This window comes from Vulpes lagopus, chromosome 7 (assembly GCF_018345385.1).
Source record: "Vulpes lagopus strain Blue_001 chromosome 7, ASM1834538v1, whole genome shotgun sequence".
NCBI classification, from domain to species: Eukaryota; Metazoa; Chordata; class Mammalia; order Carnivora; family Canidae; genus Vulpes; species Vulpes lagopus.
Window position 1 is genome coordinate 5,148,896 of NC_054830.1, and position 21,296 is coordinate 5,170,191.

The 21,296-nt window shown below is 41.8% G+C and overlaps 1 protein-coding gene across 13 annotated transcripts in view; it reads right to left on the minus strand.

The window, feature by feature from the left end:
• Positions 1–21,133, minus strand: part of HNRNPM (heterogeneous nuclear ribonucleoprotein M) — a 40,842-nt gene extending 19,709 nt beyond the window's left edge. For 8 of the 13 annotated variants that reach the window (XM_041760509.1, XM_041760506.1, XM_041760501.1 and 5 more), the window contains exons 1-7: positions 20,979–21,133; positions 10,997–11,166; positions 3,668–3,720; positions 2,745–2,752; positions 2,566–2,659; positions 1,264–1,455; positions 71–224 (exon numbers count right to left, since the gene is read on the minus strand). In XM_041760509.1, the coding sequence (XP_041616443.1) occupies positions 71–224; positions 1,264–1,455; positions 2,566–2,659; positions 2,745–2,752; positions 3,668–3,720; positions 10,997–11,166; positions 20,979–21,091 (784 nt within the window). In that variant the 5' untranslated portion in view covers positions 21,092–21,133. Of the gene's footprint in view, positions 1–70; positions 225–1,263; positions 1,456–2,565; positions 2,660–2,744; positions 2,753–3,667; positions 3,721–10,996; positions 11,167–20,978 lie in introns of those variants that run through there. The other 5 variants (XM_041760510.1, XM_041760505.1, XM_041760512.1 and 2 more) reach the window with 4 other exon arrangements.
• Positions 21,134–21,296: the final 163 nt, after the last annotated feature.

Here is a 21,296-nt window from a genome sequence, read left to right on the forward strand (position 1 = left end):
AAACCCTATTATTAAAGACAACATTTAGGCCAAATTGTTCACCAAGAGTTAAATTCTGATAAAAGGATACATATGGCTTGCACAGCTTCAATGGACTGTTCAAAAGTAACAGTGCCTATTCCACGACTTTTTCCATCTTTATCCTCAAGAATGTCTGCTCGGACCACCACACCAGCCATACTAAAAACTTCCTTCAGCTTCTTCCAGCCAACTTTATAATCCAGCTAACCAAGACAAAGGAGAAAAAAATTCTCAATGCAGACATCTTTTAGAAAAACCATTTTCATTATATGAGTGCAATATGCTTTGGATCGAAATAAACATTTAAAAATAACGTGACATTATTTTTATTATACTGGGTGCCTGGCAGGCTCAGTCGGTAGAGCATGTGGCTCCTGATCTTGGAGTCATGCATTAAGCCCCAAATGGGTGTAGTGCACTTAATAAAAAAGATTTTAATAAACATAAATAAATAAAAATTTTAAATGTCACAAAAACTTATCACCTGCAGTGGAATTTTTCAAGTAGGATTATGAAGCGTGGCCTTAACTGCTATTCACTGTCTCTTTCCTCTGAAAGAACAGGTTAAGTCAACTCATACCTTTCAAATTAATGCTTATTTTGTGAATATTTTTAAAAAATTTTTTTCTTCCCCAGCTTAAGTTCACCATCATCCTCCCCAACCCACTTTCCTTTCAAAATATTTCCCTTTGCAAATGGCAAGAGCATCATCTTTCATCCCAGACACAAGAAGAAGGGAAACATCAGCGCTGTGGATATACTTTTCCGACCTGAACCTAAATAAACCCACAGGAAATGCAGACTCCACTACCACTTCTGTAACCAGAAAAAGTCAGTAAACATGGTCCCAATAGACCATTGTCAGGCCTGTGACGTATCACTACAATAATCACTATGGGAGAAAACCCAACTTCAAAGCACAGATCAAGAAGAGAGCACACCCTCCCCCTTTTTTTAAAAAAAGATTTTACTTATTTGAGAGAGAGAGGAAGAGCACAGAAGGATAGGGAGAAGTAGACTTCCCGCCAAACAGAGAGCCTGACACGGGGCTCCATCCCAGGACCCTGAGATCTGACCTGAGACGAAGGCAAATGCTTAACCGACTGAGCCACCCAGGCACAGAAGCATAACCCTCTTTAAATTTTTTCTTCTCAAACATCAGAACTACTTTTATAACATATTAACAAAATTATTTCATAAAGTTCTGATTTTCTACTTTAGACAATGTTTCTGTTTACTTACATTTGCTACAAATACCGTGCTTCCAAGTCTTCCAGCCTGTAATGCATGGATAATCTCATTTGGGATGTTAGGATTATTTAGGATACTGGGTGGGATATTAATCATTCCTGGGCCACCTGGTCCCATACCCATCCCACCGGTCGTAGCCATCACCTTTTGCATTGCTCTCCTGGCATGTTCACCATCAGGATCCTAAAACAAGCACAGAAGTGTTAGGTTTAACTGACTCAGTGATAACTAAGATCATGATCTCACAAAAAGTGATATTCCCAAAACTCCAGAGATTGAGAGGTTGTTTGAAAAGCATTTCTTGAGATCTATAACAAGAAATTCAAATGAACTCAACCATCAGGCTAGGAAGAATTCCAGCCAAAGGAATGAGGAAGAAAGAAACGGTGTAAAATTTAACTCTCAACTTAACTGAAAGGGAGGTGGGGTAGGGTGGATGACATGATTAGTTGATATAATATAGAACACTTCCAGACGGAAATAAGATCTTCACAGGCTTGGTATAGTTGAGTCTCACTAATTTTCAATGGGGCTTTGTAATTTCTGATACTCCAATCAGTGATTTTTTTTTTTCCCAAAGTTTGAAAACGCAGTTCTAGATCATCGAGGTACTCCAGTCCTTCATGTTATTCAGGCGTTGGACTCGTGTAAGGTCTGCATAGGTTTGTGAAACTCTGGCATTGACACTAGTCTTGAACTCTTTGCCCTTTCATCAGGTGTCTCTTCAACACACAGAAACCTTAAACCCTACCACATTCTCCTGAGTTCTGAATATACTGATTTTCCTCTAAGAAAAACTCAAAATAAGTCAGGGAGAGGTGTAATTGACAAAAACTTCCCTCTCCCTCAAAAGAGAAAAGATCTCTGGTTTGGATTAGATACGAAAGTAGATTAATGATCAATTTGCTTTAAAAAAAAGAAAAAAAGGTTGACTAAGTAAGAATAGGGTTCAGGCTGGGTAAAACTGTAGACGAAGATTCCCTTAAGGTGTACGTGCACACACACACACACACACCATGTGGGCTTGGTCTGAGTACCCCTGATAAAACAAGGCAGGCTGCTCTAAGCCAAATCACAGATGTTAGGAAGGCAGCAGTTGCTCAGGATGTGCTCGGCCACTATTCCAAAGTTCTTATAGGAGTGACTACTGAAGCCTGTGACTGACCCTCTTCATTAAAAACAGGTTGGTCTGCTCCGTAAAATGTAGTCAAGGACTATGTGTGTCTTTTCCTAATTCCAAACAGGGACAACTCGACAATTATAAATGGTATCCACATTGTTTCAAGAGCTTACTTCTTTGACTTTCAGTGGTCTTCCACTCAGACTATGCTTGTTTAGAACTTCGGCAGCTTTTTTCATGCTTTCTTCCATCTTGAATTCAACAACGCTATGAAGAGTCAAAAGGAGATGAGTGAAACCAGTCCTGCAATTTAGAAGGCTCAATTGCCAATAAGTAACTAGACAATACTTACGCACATCCCTTTGGAGGAAGCCACAGACCAGTCAGAAGAGCAAGGAAAGGGGGGGAAAAAAAGAAAAGAAAAGCATAGTAAATATCAATGACAATTATATAAATTACAAGTATGATTTATGTAACAAAGTTAGTTTTTAAATTAAACCCTTCTAATGGGAAGCTCACAGGAATGTCTTGCCTAGCCTTCCTTATTAAAAGCTGGGCTCCTTATTCTCTCCTCTGCCTGCACATTACCAGCATTGCACTATACTTGCTGAGGTTATAAGCAGACCTAAATTCAGGTTCTCCAAGAAATCACACAAACTTTAGATCTGCTTCTCTCTGTACTCAAATCAATTCCTTATCATACTCCTCCTAAATCCATCCCTTCCATAAATTAAAGCTCATCCTTTGATTATTCTAAGCCATTCTATTGCACGACAAAATAATTTATTTTCTCTTTAAACTAGGCCAATTTTAAACGTTCAGGTTTTAAAATTTGTTTTACAATTTACTGGCACAAAGGCGACTTTTCGGAAATCTTTGGTTCACACAACTTTCAAATTCAGCAAACGACCAAGAATAACATTTTCTAGACAAGAACACACGTTTTACATTAATATACCACCGCTAAAATTCCATGCATAATTCACACACAGCCAATTCCTCTGTTAACAAAGAGACAATGCTGCTATTGGTCCCCAGTTATCCAAATTGGGCATCCAAACAGAATACCAAAAAGCTCTTTGGCCAGCCATTTGGAAAAGCGGGACTCCCGTTTGCAAATCCCCTCCCACCCCACTCAAATGTTTGGCAAAAATCAAACATAGCTACTATAACATGAGCACTCACTGCCTTCCTGATTTCATTCGATTCCACGCCACCATACAGTTACATTTTTCAAGTAGTAAATCCACAGAAGAAATTCTCTCAGACACTTACCCTTGACTTTCCTTCAGCGTCCATTAAGAGCTCCACGTATGTTACCTCACCAACTACAAATCAGTTTCCAGACGACACATAAACCAAGGGAGAAAAGCCAAGAAAACAATGGGAATTTAGAACAATCATCAGCAACCTTGTATGGAGCCTCTGCCTTATAAGAAAGCCCAGAAACACTCCATATTCTCTAAACCACCAAACTAGGCATTACAGGTGTGCAGTAAAAGTAGGTGAGACTCATTAACAATTATGTCCTTGATTTTCCTCCCACCACAAACAAGCTATTTCCACAGATTTCCATATCAATTTCCCTGTCTCGAATACTCAATCATGACTAGAGGCAATCCAAATCTATCAGAAAGAAGTCTGCATGATTCACTCTTTTGGGGAAAGGAGGAAAACAGTTTTACATAATATAATCTCATGGGTGAAAGCAGGCAAACAGCACACAAGCTGCAATGTCACCGAACCGAGCTTCAAATGCTAAATATAAGAATGTGCAAGTATAATACGCTCAAAGGCAAACACAGTATGGCCGGCTACATGGGTGCAACCATGCACTGGAGGGCCACGTGCTTAGTTTAATGCTCTGTTATCTTGAAATCTTTAATTTTTTAACAAGAGGCCTTGCATTTTCATTTTGCATGGGGCCCCACAAAATCTGTAGCTGGTCTTGCACATGGCATCAGGCTCCAGAACTGTCAAAAATAAGATATTTGAGTATCTGATCATAAAACCAGAGCAGCATCTGGATTCTCTTCAGTGAATTAAGCCAGGCTTTATCTTTCCTGCTTTCTCAACCTTCCCATTGAAAAACACAAATGCAAATTTAGAGTTCAGTTTGCAACTAAACAAGTTAAGAAGACTCACAAGATTGAGATTCAGATTGAGATTCCACAACTACACAAAGGGAGGTGGGGAAACAAAGTATTTCAAAAGATTCAGCAGATTTTCCTCAAGGTTTGGATTGCCAATTCATGACCACCAAGACCAGATTTTAGAACCCATCAAGAAGACAACCACCAAAATGGCTGCTGAACTTGAAGATGGCACAAAGAGAACAATAATTAAAAGTGTTAACTTGGAGAAAACAATCTCTTAAGCAGGTTCTCCAAAGTCAAGAAAGTGCTTTTGTCCTCAGGAATATTCTTTTTTTTAAGGATTATTTTTATGATAGTAAAGTCTTCTCCAATTCTGTGTTCAACTTTGGTTTAACAGTACAAGGGCAAAAGTAAACCTCTAATGGCCTCAACAAGTCCTGCCTATTCTAAATCCTTTGCTTAAAGGATATTCAAATTACGAGGATTTTTAAATTAATAATAGCAAGGAAAGATTTAAACGTAAGATAAAATTACTTTCAAAATAAAATTAACAATTTGAAGGGCATGTCTATTAGTAACATATTTGCATGGGAGTTGACAACAAGGCCAAGTATTCAAAGTCACCTCCCCTCGTCCTTTCATGGAATGTTACAGAACCAAACCAGCACTTTGCACAAAACAGGAGAATCAGTGCAAAGAAATGAAGTAAAGTATAGGGACTGGTATAAATTTTGGAGTTACATACTCCAGTGGGACAAACTGAAAATGATCACAGCCAAGGGACAGTCAGGCAAATTATCCTTATTTTACCCAGACAAAAGTAAAGCAATTCCAAAAAAGGTGGCCATTCCTGAGGCCATGTTTTTAAAAAGCCATTCATTTCAACAGCAGCAGCCATTTGAGGACCAACAGCCTTATCTCCACTTTAATAAAAATGCCAAATAGTGTCAAGACAGTAAGAGACCTCAAATTTATTTTCTACAAGCTGTGACTTGTATAATCATCACAATATCTAAATAAATCATCACAATATCTAACTCAAGACAACTGTAACTATGTTGTCAAATATCAAATACTGTTGCATATAAGTTTCTAGTCTGTGTCCATAAAGACACTTTATCAAAAAAACTGTCACTGCAATCTAGAAACCAACCAAGTCCAAACCAAATTTTTTTCCTAAAAAGCTAGGTTTAGAAATTAGGACTTTTCCACTTAACATTCTAGTGATGGCACACATCCAACTTCAATCCTTAGCACCAAAACTGCTGAAAATGTCCCTTTTTGTTTTTCCCCAAATGGTATAGTTGTTTAGTAAAAACAAAAAAAAATTACATTAAAAAACCCCTCGTCCTATCAGTTTAGCCACAGGTTAGGCAGTCATTGTGGCTCCAGCATCAGTAGTGTTGTTCCCAAGGGAGCATCGATAATAACCATGATCCCTCATACATTCCCAACTTCTACCCTGAGAGACCGCATCAATTCAGAGATGTAAGCAAATTAGGGTTACAGGATCTGCAAGATGTGCTAGTACACACTTTAATGAACACCACCCCTCTTTTAGTTCTACAGTATTAAAGACCCGTTTAGTGTGGTCAGTACAACTAGCAACAAAACACTGAAGATAAAATTTGCCACCTATGCATAGTCTGGTCACATCCAAAAAAATGAAGTTTAAAAAAACAAATCAACCAGAGCAGATGCTTTACTATTGAGAGACAGAGGTAACAAACTGGCCATAGCAACAGTCTCGCCCAGATGGAACTCACGGGCATTGATGGATAACACCGTTGCTCCTCCCCCTTCCTGCACACAGACAGGATCCATGGAATCCAAAAGGAGCTGTTAGTAAATTCTACTGCAGCTTTAAACATCAAAACATCCAAACGAAAAAACTAAAACTGAAAAATCTAATACCATATGTTTTCACCTACCTTTTTTAAAAAATGCTCCAACAAATTACCTTTAGCCAACATTTACAATTTAAAACATTGCCTCAGGCATAAAACACATCAAAAGGATCAGCATGAACAAGCAACCCAAGTCAGGCAGTCACAAGGAGCTGCTGAGATTTAACACACCTGCACAAAATTTTTTTAAATCAAACAGTACCTATAATTTGTGTTCTCATTTAGTCTGAAATGGGCTCAAAAACTAGAGGGAGTACAGAGGCCAAAACTTCACTGAAGAGAATTCATATGTGAAAAGGCCTATAATTTAAAGGCGAGGGTAGAGAGTAAAGGCTCAAAAAAAGCAGGGCACGTTATTGAACACACTCATCCCTCACGTGGCCACTCTGATAGAGGGGCACAGAGTACCAATGCGTACTCTAATTTGGGAAGCTCGTGTCTTTAATATATAGACAACTTGAAACCTGGCAAAATAACTACAGAAGGACCACTTGATTTATGGATGAGCTAGAAAAATTATTGAGCCCATTCTTGCTTCTACTTCCACAGCAAAAGGAGAAGAGCACTACTTCTCTAAGTGAACCAAAAACTAGTACTTACTAAGTGAAGGCAGGCTACACGGTCAGGGTTCAACCCAAGTTGCCCAGAGACACAAATGTGTTAGCATAACAGGTCTTCACAAAGTGCCAACTGAATTTCCAGAAAAGGAAAATATGAAGGAACAAATAGACTGGATGTGGATTTTTACTTCAACTGAAAATAAAATTCGGCTCCCTAGAACTCACAATGTAGGTTGTCTTCAAGAGCCAACTACACTTGGACTACACTTGCCCTCTGGGCCTCAGTTTTCTGTCAGCTGGAATTTGAAATTTACTTAAAGCAATCCATCAGGGGTGCCAGGGTGGTTCAGCAGGTTTGGCTCAGGTCATGATCTCAGGGTCGTGGAATCAGGAAACACAGGGCTTCCACACTCAGCATGTGGAATCTGCTGGAGATCCTCTGCCTTTGCCCTTGTGGGTGCTCTCGAGTACACATGCTCCCTTCTCTTGCTTGCTCTCTCTCAAAATAAATAAATCTTAAGGGGAAAAAAGTGATCCATTAAATGAAGACAGAGGATTAAGTGCTTAAAGAAATCTTTGCTTACACAAGTTAAACTGACTGCTGGTAAACTTGGGATTTATAGAGAGTAAACTCCATTACTGACTTTCCTTTATTCCTCAAACTGTGCTCCATGTTTACTCACTGCAGGTCCAACTCAGGCCTGTCTCTTTACAAATGCCCTACCTCGATGGAGCCAACTCCCTGGTTAGGCCAGGAGAACAAGCAGCCTAATAATGAGCTTTCTTCATCGACACAGGACTTCACAGTAATGTGGCACAACACTATTTATGTTTAAAATCCCCAAGGTCACCTTTTTCACCCAGTCCTTATGGCCAACACTTTTCATGTGATCTCAATCTGGCGGATGATGTAAATCAGGCAGGCTGTGAGACTGAAAGCATCTGCAAACCTGGTGTGACAATCTCCAATTCTAATCTATTACACTGGCTCTCATTTTTTTTTTTTTTCCAATTCAGCAACTCTTTGGTGTTCACAGCAGCCATTTGTTCCATGTACTATCTGTTAAAAAATCAGCATGATCAAAAGGAAGAACAACAGAATCCTTTCCTTGTTCCATCAGGACACTTAGAGCAGGAAGGGGAAAGTTCATCATTCTATTCTATAGGCTGCAAAAACTGTTTAATCCACATCCCTAACTTGGGGGTGGAGGATCCGTAGCAAAAAGAAAAAAAAAAAAAAAAGGGCAGCCAGACTCAGAAGGAGACAAAGCTCTCAATACATTTTCTCTTTAAATTTAGCAATGCTAATTTCATGACAGTGGTGCCACCAACAAGCCTTATTACCCCATCCAGGGGAAAAAGCAAAGTGACCAATCCACATAATACGTGTATCTTTAGTAGGATCTCCTGGAATGCTACTAAATGCTAAAATTTAAGACGGAGAATATACATTTGGTGGCCAAGAAGGGCGGAAAGATGAATTAGGGAGGGGTCCTGGAGGCAATCTCAAGGCATGATTAGCCTTAGAAAAGCTCCTGTCTTGCCCCCTTCAAAGCTACTAGTTTACTTCTGAGAGACCGCAATTAGATAGTATGGCAGGGACAGGACATTTTCCAGACCTATAAGTTGAAGACAACAAATACTAACTTATTCAGATGGTTTCCTGAAACACCAGAACTCTTAAAATGCAAACCTATCAAGAGTGGTTGGGTTGTATGTAATAAGCCAAGTCTCCGTTGCTGGCCCACTCTGGAGATGACTCTGAGACCCACGCTTTTAGGGTGTTAAGTGCCCCTAACTGCAATAACAAGTCTTCAAAAAATGAAAACTTACTTGCAACAGGTTTCAAGTAAATACTTCAAATTTCAAATAACCACCTAAACATTATCAGTATACCAACACAAAAATAAAATCGCAATTTTAAACCTAATAAAAACACGAACATTTTTAAGGAGACCTATATATGTGAACAGTAAAATTCTTCAGAAATCACATGATGAACAGAAGCATTACCATGAAATTACCTTTCTCTAATGAATCCCTTTCGCCCACAATACAATACTACACACGTAATTTAAACAAAAATAATTATTTAACCTATACAGGGGAGCTCTAAACAAGAACATTTTAAGATTTGTTTATAATAACTTATTTACTGCACACCTGTAATTCTAAATTACACCACCAAAAAAGTACACTGAAAGGGCTGAGCCAGGGCATTCGTAGCAGTATGCCAGGAGAATATGAGAACCAGTTTGGAAGTATCCAAATAAACCACCAGGCTGGCCCCACACTTAATACAGTGCAATAGGAAATTGAGGTGAACTGCTTCTACATCCAGAAACGTCATGGCTGCTGCTACCAGCTTAAGGCTTCCAAAACTGAATTACTGAATGGTAAAGCAGTAAAAATGTCACCTACTTTATCCATCATGTCCCAAAACTGGTTCACACACTCCTAAAAATAAAAAAATAATTTGGCCTGCAATCTCTTACAAAATTCTACAATTGCATTTTCAAAGCCACATTCCTGGTTCTTGGAACTACTATACCTTATTATCAATGAAGTATCAATTCAGCGGTTCAACCAAATCACGAGAACACAAATTTTGGGGGGTTATTCCAAAAACAAATTCGAATGAGACCCAACTGTACTGTACAGAAATTCTAAACTTGTATTGAAGCAGCAGTCCCAAAAACCAAGAACACTGCATCTGGGATGCCACATGACACGCCCTTCAGACAAAAAGAAACTTCACTCTTGCCCTAGGAGCATTGGCAGGAATGATTTGGCTGATCAAGGCAGGAAAACAAATCTCACACCAAACGTTTTTCCATCCATGTTATCTGGAGAACTACTACATGGGAGCAGCCTACATGAATGTACAGAGAAGTTCACAGTGCCTAGTGCTTCTGGCATGTCATGGTCAAATTAAGTGATGGGACAATGATGGCAGTGGGCCAGTCATAAGTTCAAAACCCAATGCTGGGAGCACCAGTACAAATACCAAAATGGCCTATTCCAAGTGGCATCTCTGCCACTGAAATGTTAAATCATTTGACAATTCAAGCTTGAATCTCTTTTCATTAGGAATGCTCCAGAAAACCAATACCTTTCAGTCCTTCAAAAAGACTCCATTTAAGGGTAATTTGATTCTAGGTTTCCCTTGGGGGAGACCTCAAGGCATCAGACAAATTGTCTCTATCAATAGTTTTGTCTAAACCAGGGCTGAGCAATCTCTTTAAGCCCTGAGTGCCACCAGCAGGGCCAAGAATCAGGAAAGAAAGGAAGACAAAAGTAGCAGATCAAGAATGTGGAAAGAAAGAGGATACATATGGTGTGCACGGGGGTGAGGCAGAGGACCATGGAGACAACCAGCCTCCTAGGACCTCCTGGTGGCAGCAGAGCTTCAGTTGCTTCCCCTGCCTTGGGCCAGAATCTGGACACTGGGCCACTACTAAAGTGCGCCTGAAAGCACAGCGTTAGGTAACAGATGCCTTATTTTGAACTCTCCAATTGCCAATCTAACCTGGGAATCCTCCCCCCCCCAGGGGGGGGGGGGCTAACAGTTTAAATACAAGCTAATGTTTTAGAATTTAGAATCTGAGCAGCACAAGTTCCAACTACCAAATTTTGATCCCAGGAAGACATCCAAAGAATTTAAACAAACTACCTTCCCTCCAGAATTAAAAAGCTTAAAAATTTTTTTAAGGAAAAACCTCTCCCACCTATTATGAAGAAATCAAAAAATTTCCTCAACACAAAGAGGCTCCCCTCAAGCTTAATCGAAGCCCTATTAACCATATTAAGCCAGTAAATTCATTTGTAGGCCAAAGGACCATACAAACCACCCTGTTTGACACACAGGTGCATGACCACACAAAAAAAGTAGGGTGGGTAAAGCGGCTTAACTCTCAAGCCTGGACAGAACACATGCTCTACCCAGATCAACTTCCACTGACAAAAAAATAACCAAGGAATTAGCCACAGAAAAGATGACACATCAACCTTCTTACCCTACTCGACCACCAGTACCATTACCTTTTTCTTTAACCAGGTCTTTAAGTGACTGCCATTTCACATCAAAAGGTATGTTTGTAATGAAGGCTCTGTATCTTTTAGTTGGATTGGCATATGGCTCAAAGCGATTGCCTCCTCTTTTTATGTTTTTCTCCTTCCTCTTCTCATTCTGAGTAGGTCGCTCTCCTTCACTGAATTCGAAGGGAAAAAAAGGGTCCATATGTTAGCACAATATGAAAGACAGTATTTGATTTGCCAGGTTTACAATTCCACGCAGTTACATCTAACACAAGACTAATATTGACTTTCGTCTGACACATTCAAACTTAAGTACTCATAGAACAAAAAGGTACAGTAGTGCACTCCTTAAAACCCACCAATCAAGGAGCCCAAGAAACTGTGTTCTGCTAAGCCTTCATACATTCCTAGGGGCTTTAACAGAGATGGGAGCAAGAGGCTAATTCCCTGTGCAAGGTGCTTTAATTTCATGCCAGAAACCGGAACAGAAGGGAAGATTTGCAAGACTTCATAAAACAGAAATGAGCTGGTGCATATAGGCCCAATCAACTTTAATTTCACAAAACGATCTTTTTGGTGTGGGGGAAAAACATTTTTTTTTTAAGTAGGAATATAAAATGGTGCAGCCACTATGGACAACTTTAGCAATCACTCAAAAAGTTAAAACACACAATTACCATATGACCCAACAATTCCACTCCTGGGTACAAATCCAAAAGATGTGAAAAGAAGGAGCAGATACTTGTACACCAAATAGCATTATTCATAAGAGCCAAGAGGTGGAAACAACCCAAGGGTCCACCAACAGATGAATGGAATGAACAAAATGTGGTATAGCCATACAATAGAATATTATATTATTCAGCTGGCTGTAAAAGGCATGAAATGCTGATAGATGCTGCAACACAGATGAAGTCTGAAAACATTATGCTAAGCAAAATAAGCCAGGCAGAGAGACTGTCTCTAACAGAAGAAAGGTTTCCAGAAGCTGGAGAGAGGTGGGAACAGGTAGTTACAGTTCAATAGATGAGAGTTTCTGTTTAGAATAAAGTTCTGAAAATGGACAGTGGTATAATATAGAAGATAGAACTTAATGCCACTATACACTTAAAATGGCTAAAATGGCAAATTATATATTATATATATATATCCACCAAAAAAAGGATCCTTTTAAGGGAAAGAAGCCATTCCCTATACTGCCCTAAGAAAATCAGAAGTCTGAGCAACCCAGGTAGGTAAAAGACAACACACAGGAAAAGATTCCACCTTCAGCAAAGAGTGAATGAATTCTTTTTTTGGCATGGCTTTTCCTATAATACTCTTTTACCTTTGTGGGTCAGGAATCTTCACACTGTAACACTTCATATCTAAGCTCTATAGATACAAATTCGGCATTTAGATTAGGACAGATTAGGACATGACAGAAGTTTCACAAGAAAAGCAAACTTCAAAAGCACAGAACCAGACATCAGGCTGGGGGTCTAGGCCATAGCACAGAGAAACAGACCAGTGTACAGCCAGGGCACCATGCACTGGCCAAGTGACCCTCTTCCATGAGCCACCCACTCATGTTCAGCCCTCTGTGACCACAGGCAGACACCTGTGAAAGGTGACTAGGAACAAGGGAATCCAGCAGACACAGGAAGTTCCTCTCACTTCCCACACTATGTCCTGTACTTTCTGCTTACCAAGCCCTATGCTTTTCACCAGTGAAAATCCAGCAACTCCCAAACCACAGAGTCTAGCAGACTTTGTGATCCATGCATGACAAAAGTGGAAAAAAACAAAAAGCCAAAATTATGGCATTAATGATTTATAAACCTACCTTTATTTATTTAAAAGGCTGCTATTTATTCTAGGATATACCTTCCTTGTGTGGGAGAAGTAGTGTTCAAATACCACATGACAGAGGGCTTTTCTTTTTTTAATATATTAGAATTAAAAAATAATTTTAAGTACACTATACACCCAACGTGGAGCTTTACTGACTTCAACGACCCTGAGATCAAGAGTCACATGCTCTACCAATTGAGCCAGCCAGCCATTCCACTTGGAAAATTTTAAGTTAGCAACTTTTTGTAGCCCCAAAGTTACTGTTTTTTCTGCTGGTCTCTCAGATCCAAACACAAGAGTGCCAAGTGCTAACCCAATGAAGGTATCCTCCTACGTAAAAGTAAGGAAAGACGTTTCCTCTATGATTTTAAATATACTAACTTGCAATAAATAGACCTCCTTCACTGAGGCTGGCAGACATGGAGGGGTATGGCTACTCGAATCCCCAAATACCTAGAATTCTACTCTGTCTACCCCCAAGTTAACAACAGGTCCTCCTCAGGCTGGCTGCACACCACAAACAGATCTCAAAGGAAACCCTCAACCATCACAGAGGCCACCCGTCTACTTCATATGAAAGTTCCACACCAAAGTCTGCCAGAGTGTATTTGCCTATGTGTCTCTTATTCTTAGCAGTTAAGAACTGCTAGTAAAAAAATAAATTAAATAAAATAAATTTTAAAAAAAGAAGTGCTAGTAAAAATTCCTCAAATGTAAATCAATCTCCATCCACGCACCTCTAGAGAGGGTCTGTAGATAGAAATGTTTTTAATATAACTGATTTCTTTTGATATCCATACACTCTATAACTTAAACAACAAGGTCTCAGGGCAGCCCCGGTGGCTCAGCGGTTTAATGCCGCCTTCAACCCAGGAGTGATCCTGGAGACCCGGGATCGAGTGCCGAGTCAGGCTCCCTGCATGGAGCCTGCTTCTCCCTCTGCCCCTGTCTCTGCCTCTCTCTCTCTCTCTCTCTCTCTGGGTCTCTATAAATAAATAAATAAACAAACAAAATCTTTTAAAAAATACTAAAAAATATATTTTATTTATTTATTCATGAGAGACAGAGAGAGAGGCAGAGACACGGGCAGAGGGAGAAGCAGGCTCCATGCAGGGAGCCTGACTCGGCACTCGATCCCGGGTCTCCAGGATCACACCCCGGGCTGCAGGCGGCGCTAAATCACTGCGCCACCGGGGCTGCCCTAAGTATTTTTTTTAAAAAAGGTCTTATTTAAAAAAAAAAAAAAAGCAAGGCACAGTAGTAGCTCTACTCTGGTCTGTGTTTTTCAGACCTGCTCAGCTCACCTATTGGTTACAAAACGCATAACTAATCACAGACAAAGCAGGTAACAAAGTGTCCGTCCATATTCTGCAGATGATATGGCTAAGAATAGGCTAGCTACCCAATCTAACCACAGAAGCTAGGTATTTGGTTTGGGGTTAATCCACATCACATGGCTCACCATCAAGAAAGCAGCTCAAATGGATTATGTCCAAGGTGTAAGCACAGCACTCTACCCAAATCCTTCTCTGGCTAATCATTTCCAGTCTCTGAAAAGTTTTATCCTAAGTAAATGAGGTTAGAACTATCTCGTCACTTCCAGCTTCTTAGAAAATTTACCTTTTTGTAAACCCAATCACCACTAGCAACCCTTCTTTTTTTAAGTAATCTTTACGCTCAACATGGGGCTCAAACTCAAAACCCTGAAATCAAGAATCGCATGCTCTCCAAACTGAGCCAATCAAGCACCCCCTTCTAAAAAAATATTTTTTAAATAATCTCCACACTATCAACCCTTCTTGACAAAACTGTAGACCACCGTCAAAGAATTCTCACTCAAGACATGTATTCAAGTATAGCTAATATGAGAGTTTCAAGAGTAGTATCCTGAAAAGCTCATTTTTTAAAATGTCCAATCCCATTTTCTCACTTATCTTCGGGATAAAATTAGGGGAATATTCTTCTCTAGTCCTAAGATATCTATAACACTTAACTCTAAAAACTTTTTAGAATCACGTTTTTATAAGTGGATTATATTAGAATCACGTTTTTATAAGTGAATTATATTTTTACATTGACAAAATTGCTTATTTCCAAATTCAGATTATAGACATTAAAAACATTAAACACACACCTACCATATGACCCAATCATCTGCACCTAGATACTTATCCAAGAGAAAACAAAGCATATATCCATACAAAAACTTGTACCGAAATGTTCACAGCAACATTATTTGTAATGTCCCAAAACTGGGAATCTATCTACTAAACAGGTAAATGAAAAACCAAATTGTAGATCCACAAATTGAAATACTACTCAGCAACTAAAAGTAATAAACTATATACAACAAGAATGCATCTCAACACAATCATACTTGAAGAAACCAGGCAACAAAAGGGTTACAATACAGTATGATTCCATCATATAAAATTTTATATTTGATAAAATCTAATCTGGCAAACTAATTCGTAGCATGGTTTCTCAACCTCAGCATTATTGACATACTGGGCCAGAAGCTCTGCTATGTGGGGCTGCCATGGGCATCTCTGACTTCTCCCAAAGAGATAGCAGTAGTAACCCCATCCCTCAGTCTTGCAGATGAAAACCAAAAACGACTCCAAGACACTTTCAAGTGTCCCCCTGTCCAGGGAGGAAAGAAGAGGGAAGAAAAGAGAGAAGAGAAGAGAAGAGAAGAGAAGAGAAGAGAAGAGAAGAGAAGAGAAGAGAAGAGAAGAGAAGGAAAAAGGAAAAAGGAAAAAGGAAAAAGGAAAAAGGAAAAAGGAAAAAGGAAAAAGGAAAAAGGAAAAAGGAAAAAGGAAAAAAAGGAAAAAGGGAAAAGGAAAAAGGAAAATCAACCCCCTTGAGAACCACTGATGCATACTGATTGATGGAAAGCTGATCTAGGGTTGCCTGGAGGTGGGGAAAGAAGGTTGCCTGGAGGTGGGGAAAGAAGGACTCAGAAGATTAGAGGTGAGAAATAACTGCTGGGGGTACGGATGTATTTATTACCTTGACTCAGCTAGGGATTAATAATACACTTATGCTGCATATTATCATGCTACACATTTCCAATATGCGCAGCTTTAGATGTTTAAGTTTCTACTTATGTCTGTTAAATTTCAAATCTAACTCCAATAACTTGACTTGTAACTCCAACAGGAGTTGAATATGCAGAACATATTTGATACTTTATGTATCAAATGTAGTATCTTTCAAAGAAACAGAAACCACAATAAGATCTAACTAGGCCAGCTAAATGTTTTACCAATATTCTCCTTGCTAACTAGTTCTCAATTCCCAACCGCCAATGAACACTACCCATTTTGGCACCCAATCATCCACCTTAAGTTCTAAATAGACGCATTCTTAAAAAAAAGTTTTCTAACATTCTATCAACATATCTCACGATACATCAAAAAGCCACCCCAAGATATAAGTACCTTCCAAATCATGAAGACGAAGTAGGTTTACTATGACTTGGGAGCTGTTTCACTGATAACGCTGCTCCAAAATATTAGAATTACACTGTACTTAAACACAACTAAAAAAACAGTGCCTGCTCCACAAAAAAAAAAAAAAAATTGCTCCATTTGCTGAATCCCTACCCTCTCTTACGCTTCCATAGCACTCAACACTCTCATTACTTTCAGTTTTTCAATGAAAGGTGTAGTCTGAAATGACAACCCCAACACACTGAAATTGTGATCACATCTCCTGAGAGAGACTCTTCCCCCACACCCCCAAGCCCCTTGAGAATCATCCCTTATGATAGGTCCTGAGTGCCTCTAATGTATTTAGTGCACAGAGCAACGACTCAGCCTTATTCGAGCTCCAGGTCCACCACTCAACTATCCCTGCAACTCAAGCTCTCCACCTCTCTGGTTCTTTACCAGCAAAACCAGCATAACCTGTATCCAGGGTAGCCCACAGAGATGCTGTGAGAATCAACAAACAACCTAACAAAAAGCAGCTTGGTAAACATCCAGCACAATACCAAAGGGGCAGCACTACAGGTGGCTAAGCACATCTAGGTCTGAACCCCAACCTCTTTGTTAGGCCTCAGCTTCTTTCTCTGTAAAAAGGACATTACTGTCCACACTTTACAGGTTCAAAGGAGATCTGGCACCCAGACAGTAACTGTGGCACTGATTTATTCCTGCCAACAACTTTTTTTTCTTTTTTGTACCAATAATTTTAAGGGGGACTAGTTCACTCCTACCTAGCCTTTCACTGTTACACACAGTGATTTTTAACAAGCCCACCAGGGTGGTGGCTGAGGATACTCAGGCACTGTACTCATTACAGAGTATCTAACAAGCAATTCAGCTTTCAATTCTATGACTGTAAAACACGGTCACAGGAGGATCCACCTGAGAACCCCAAAAAGAAACAACCTAATCTTTGCAGACTAGTTTCTCTTTGCTAGCTAAGAATAAAATCAAAGAGCAAAGTTAAAGTGAAGAGCCGAGGTGGCAGCATGCATTCAAATAATCCAGAAGCCCCTCTAAAGTTGAACTCAGTCTAATGTGCCTCAAATATCCTTTTTTCAAGTATACAGTTTTTATTTTTTTTTTAATTTTTTTAATTTTTATTTATTTATGATAGTCACAGAGAGAGAGAGAGAGAGGGAGGCAGAGACATAGGCAGAGGGAGAAGCAGGCTCCATGCACCGGGAGCCTGATGTGGGATTCGATCCCGGGTCTCCAGGATCGCACCCTGAGCCAAAGGCAAGCGCCAAACCGCTGCGCCACCCAGGGATCCCCTCAAGTATACAGTTTTTAAAGTACAGCAAACACTCAAATCATTGCAAAGTGGAAAACATGGTTTAAATAAAACATTTCCGGGCAGCCCGGGTGGCTCAGCGGTTTAGTGCCGCCTTCAGCCCAGGGCCTGATTCTGGAGACCCCGGATCCAGTCCCACATCGGGCTCCCTGCGTGGAGCCTGCTTCTCACTCTACACATGTCTCTGCCTCTGTCTCTGCATCTCTCATGAATAAATAAAATCTTACATACATACATTTCCAATGACTGTGTTTAGACAGGTAATACTGTGGAACCAAGTACAGCCTTGGGAGTCTAGATGGCCACCCCTAGACTCTGGGTCAATTTCCTTAACCCGAGGTTTTTCAATTGTTTAAAAAAATTTTTTTTCTCAGATCTAAAACAGAGTTAACACAATGTTACCTACCTGGGAATCTATACTAAATATATTTTCTTAATTTTTAGATAACCTCCATCTCCCAATTTTCTGATTCAGCCACAAGATTAATCTAGAAAAGGCTAAGTCACTGATTTTAAATATATGGTGCAATCTTTACTTAAAAGCGGGTGGGGGGTGGGGAATCCCTGGGTGGCTCAGTGGTTTAGCACCTGCCTTTGGCCCAGGGCGTGATCCTGGAGTCCTGGGATCGAGTCCGGTGTCGGGCTCCCTGCATGGAGCCTGCTTCTCCCTCTGCCTGTGTCTCTGCCTCTATCTCTCTCTCTGTGTGTCTCTCATGAATAAATAAAATCTTAAAAAAAGCGGGTGGGGGAGATGAACACATACCTAAACCTATTATAGTCCTCTAAAATGAATGCCTTTTCTCCCTTACTAAATATGCTTAATTCTGAATCAAATCAATCTTGATGGAAAATTTCTCATCAAAATAAAACAAATCCTCCTCCCACACCCAGAAAGGGAACTGAAAAATAAGCTTTCCTATCTGGGGTCCTCAATCAAGTTTGCTCATTGCCTTTTTGGTTTACAATACACTCCACTCCTGGTACAGAGAGGTCAGAAGAACTAAATTTTACCCTCAAATCCTATCCCTCAAAGGCTTTCAAGGTAAAAATCAATATTCCTTCGCCTGGAATTCACTGCCCACCAGATGGCACCCAGTGTTTTAGCATTAAATGCTATAGCAGCATCAGTTTTTTACAAATATGCAAAGCATATACCAAAATCCCTAGTCTTTGGACACTCCCCTCCGTCCCTCCCCCATTTAACCTCTTTCATCCTTCCCCAACCAAAGATACAACTCCCTGCCCCTAGCAAGTTAGGTTGGAGGGAGAGTGGCCCTGCCAGGTAACTCCTTTTACTTCAATCACAGTGTAATTACCCTACTACTAAAACGTAAATTGCTTCCTCCTCTGGGCAAGAGCTTTATTCTAAGGAGCTCGGTTTCTAGAGCTTCCTCATACCAAAACAAGGGAAGAAAAATTTTAAAAGAAAGGAAAAAACAAAAAAAAGTTTTCCACAGGCCCTACAAAATAGATCTAAATGTTACTACCTCCCCAAAATATCCACTATTAAGCAGTTATAGACTCTGGGTTCTTTCCAACAAGGGTTATTTTATCTCTAAAGTCTTCAGGTTCTTCCTAATAGTCCACATGTTAAATCAACCACTCACAAAATGACTACTTGAAAATGAACAGTGGGAAATGGGAAATCTGAAAAATGTACCCCAGCTGCTATAATCTATAACTAAGCCATTAATCAAACCTCACCTAACAAGGTAAGGTTCTAGCAGCACTTCATCCTGTGACAAATGGTTTGAAAGAAAAAACAAAAACACCGGAAATAAATCTTAAAAGGCCCCCAAATATGGCCCCCAGAAATCCTACTAGGCTCCCTAAAAGATGATGAAAAAAAGTCCAAATGAGCGCATCTCTTTCCAGTGTTCAACAGTAAAGTGTTGGGAATATACTTCCAGGATGCCTTCCTGTTGATTTCCCAGGACCAGTAACCATGGTATTTTGCTCCTCCTCACCTAAGGAGAGAAAGTTTCACAAAGCTAGTATTTAGTGAATGCTCTTTCACATAAAGCCAATTTAACTGCATTCACTTTCCATGTCCACAAACTCTAATTATGCATATTAAAAATCTGTGGGAGGGCAAACTCAAACTAAGAGACAGAGACCCTATAACAGAGGTAACCAGAAGCGGGGAAAGGGAGAGAATAGGAAGTTCCTGTGTACGGGTTCCAGTTTTTAAGATGATAAAAGTTCTCGACGTGGACAAGGGAGGACAGCTGCACAATACTGTGAATGCGCTTAATGTCATTGAATCGCACTCAAAAAAAAAACGGTTAAAACTGTGAATCTAATGTATGTTACCATTAACTTATAAAAAAAATCTGTAGGAAGCCCAATGTGTGCCCAGAATTCCCCTCTCCTCCCCAACAGGGTTGGTCGCAGCCACAACGTCTCTCCGCGTCTTTCAGGTGCTGCCATCCGAAAGGGTGGGTTTCCCGGGGACACGAGATGACGCTTTAAGGCTTTAATTGAACTTGAGAATCCAAGGAGCCCGACAGAGCCCCAAGCTGGACTAGAAAAGGTGACGAAGTTCGCAAGTCGGTGAGCCCGCCTAATGAGGGGAAGGAAACCTTCCTCGGGAACAAGGAAGAGGAGGTTTCTCTCCACCCCACCCCACCCCCCGCCGGCCTTTGTTTGCTCGCTTCTAAGGGTGAACACGGAGCCGCAGATCCGAACTCTCTACAATTACCTACTGCGCACCTAGGAGGAGCGAGGGACGCCGCGAGGGACGCCGCGAGGGACTCGAGCGGGGCCCAGAGCGCAGGGCTGGCGGCGGTTCCGACCGAGGCTTCCCCGCAGGGCGGGGGAAGGGGGAGAAGGAAGAGGAGGCGCCCCGAACCGGCCTCGCGATCGCTGCCGAAACCTACCCGCCGCGGCTGCTGCCGTTTACCGGGGCTCCCCGCGCGCCAAGTCCTGCGCGCGCACTCCCTCCCCTCCCCCCACTCTACGAATCGGGAAACTGAGACCCTAGGCGGTGGGGGCGGGGGGGCGCTTGTGAAACCACTCAACCCAAGGTCACCCGACCGGCCAGCGGGCCGCCGACTCGGCGACTCCCCGGCTCCCGGGCCCGCGCCACCATCCCCGTGCGCAGGGGCCCGGCCTCGGCGTCGGGCTCGGCCTGCGGGGGCCGGCGGGGGAGGTCCGCGGCCTGGAAGGAGGCGGCGATCCTGGAGGCGCTCACGAGGCCGCCCGGCTTCACTCCTCGCGGCCTCGGCCGCCCGCACCCGCGGCAGGCCCGGCGGGGAAGGCCCGGGCCTCGGCCGCGCCGGTGGGAGGCCGCCAACAGAACTAACGGAGCCGCCGCCGGCCGCCGCGAAGCTGCCCGGCCCGGGACGGGGAGCCTTGGAGTACTCACCCCTTCGGGCCCGGAGCCCCGTTGCCGCTTGGCACGCCGGGCGCGCCGCTCTCCTCCTCCATTTTGGTCTCCGTCGTCGCCACCTCGGCCGCCGCTTCGACCCCTGCCGCCATTTTCTCCGCGTCTGGGCTTTGTGTGAGGGAGCGGGATGCGAGGCGCTGCGCCTGCGCGCTCACGTGACTCGGCGCGACCAGTAACGCCTGCGCGCGCCGCCGCCCGCTCCCGCCTCGTCCCCCTCCCGCCACGGGCCACGCCCCTGCTCCGGGGCACGCCCCCGCCGCGCGCATGCGCGCATGCGCACACCGGCAGCTGTTATTC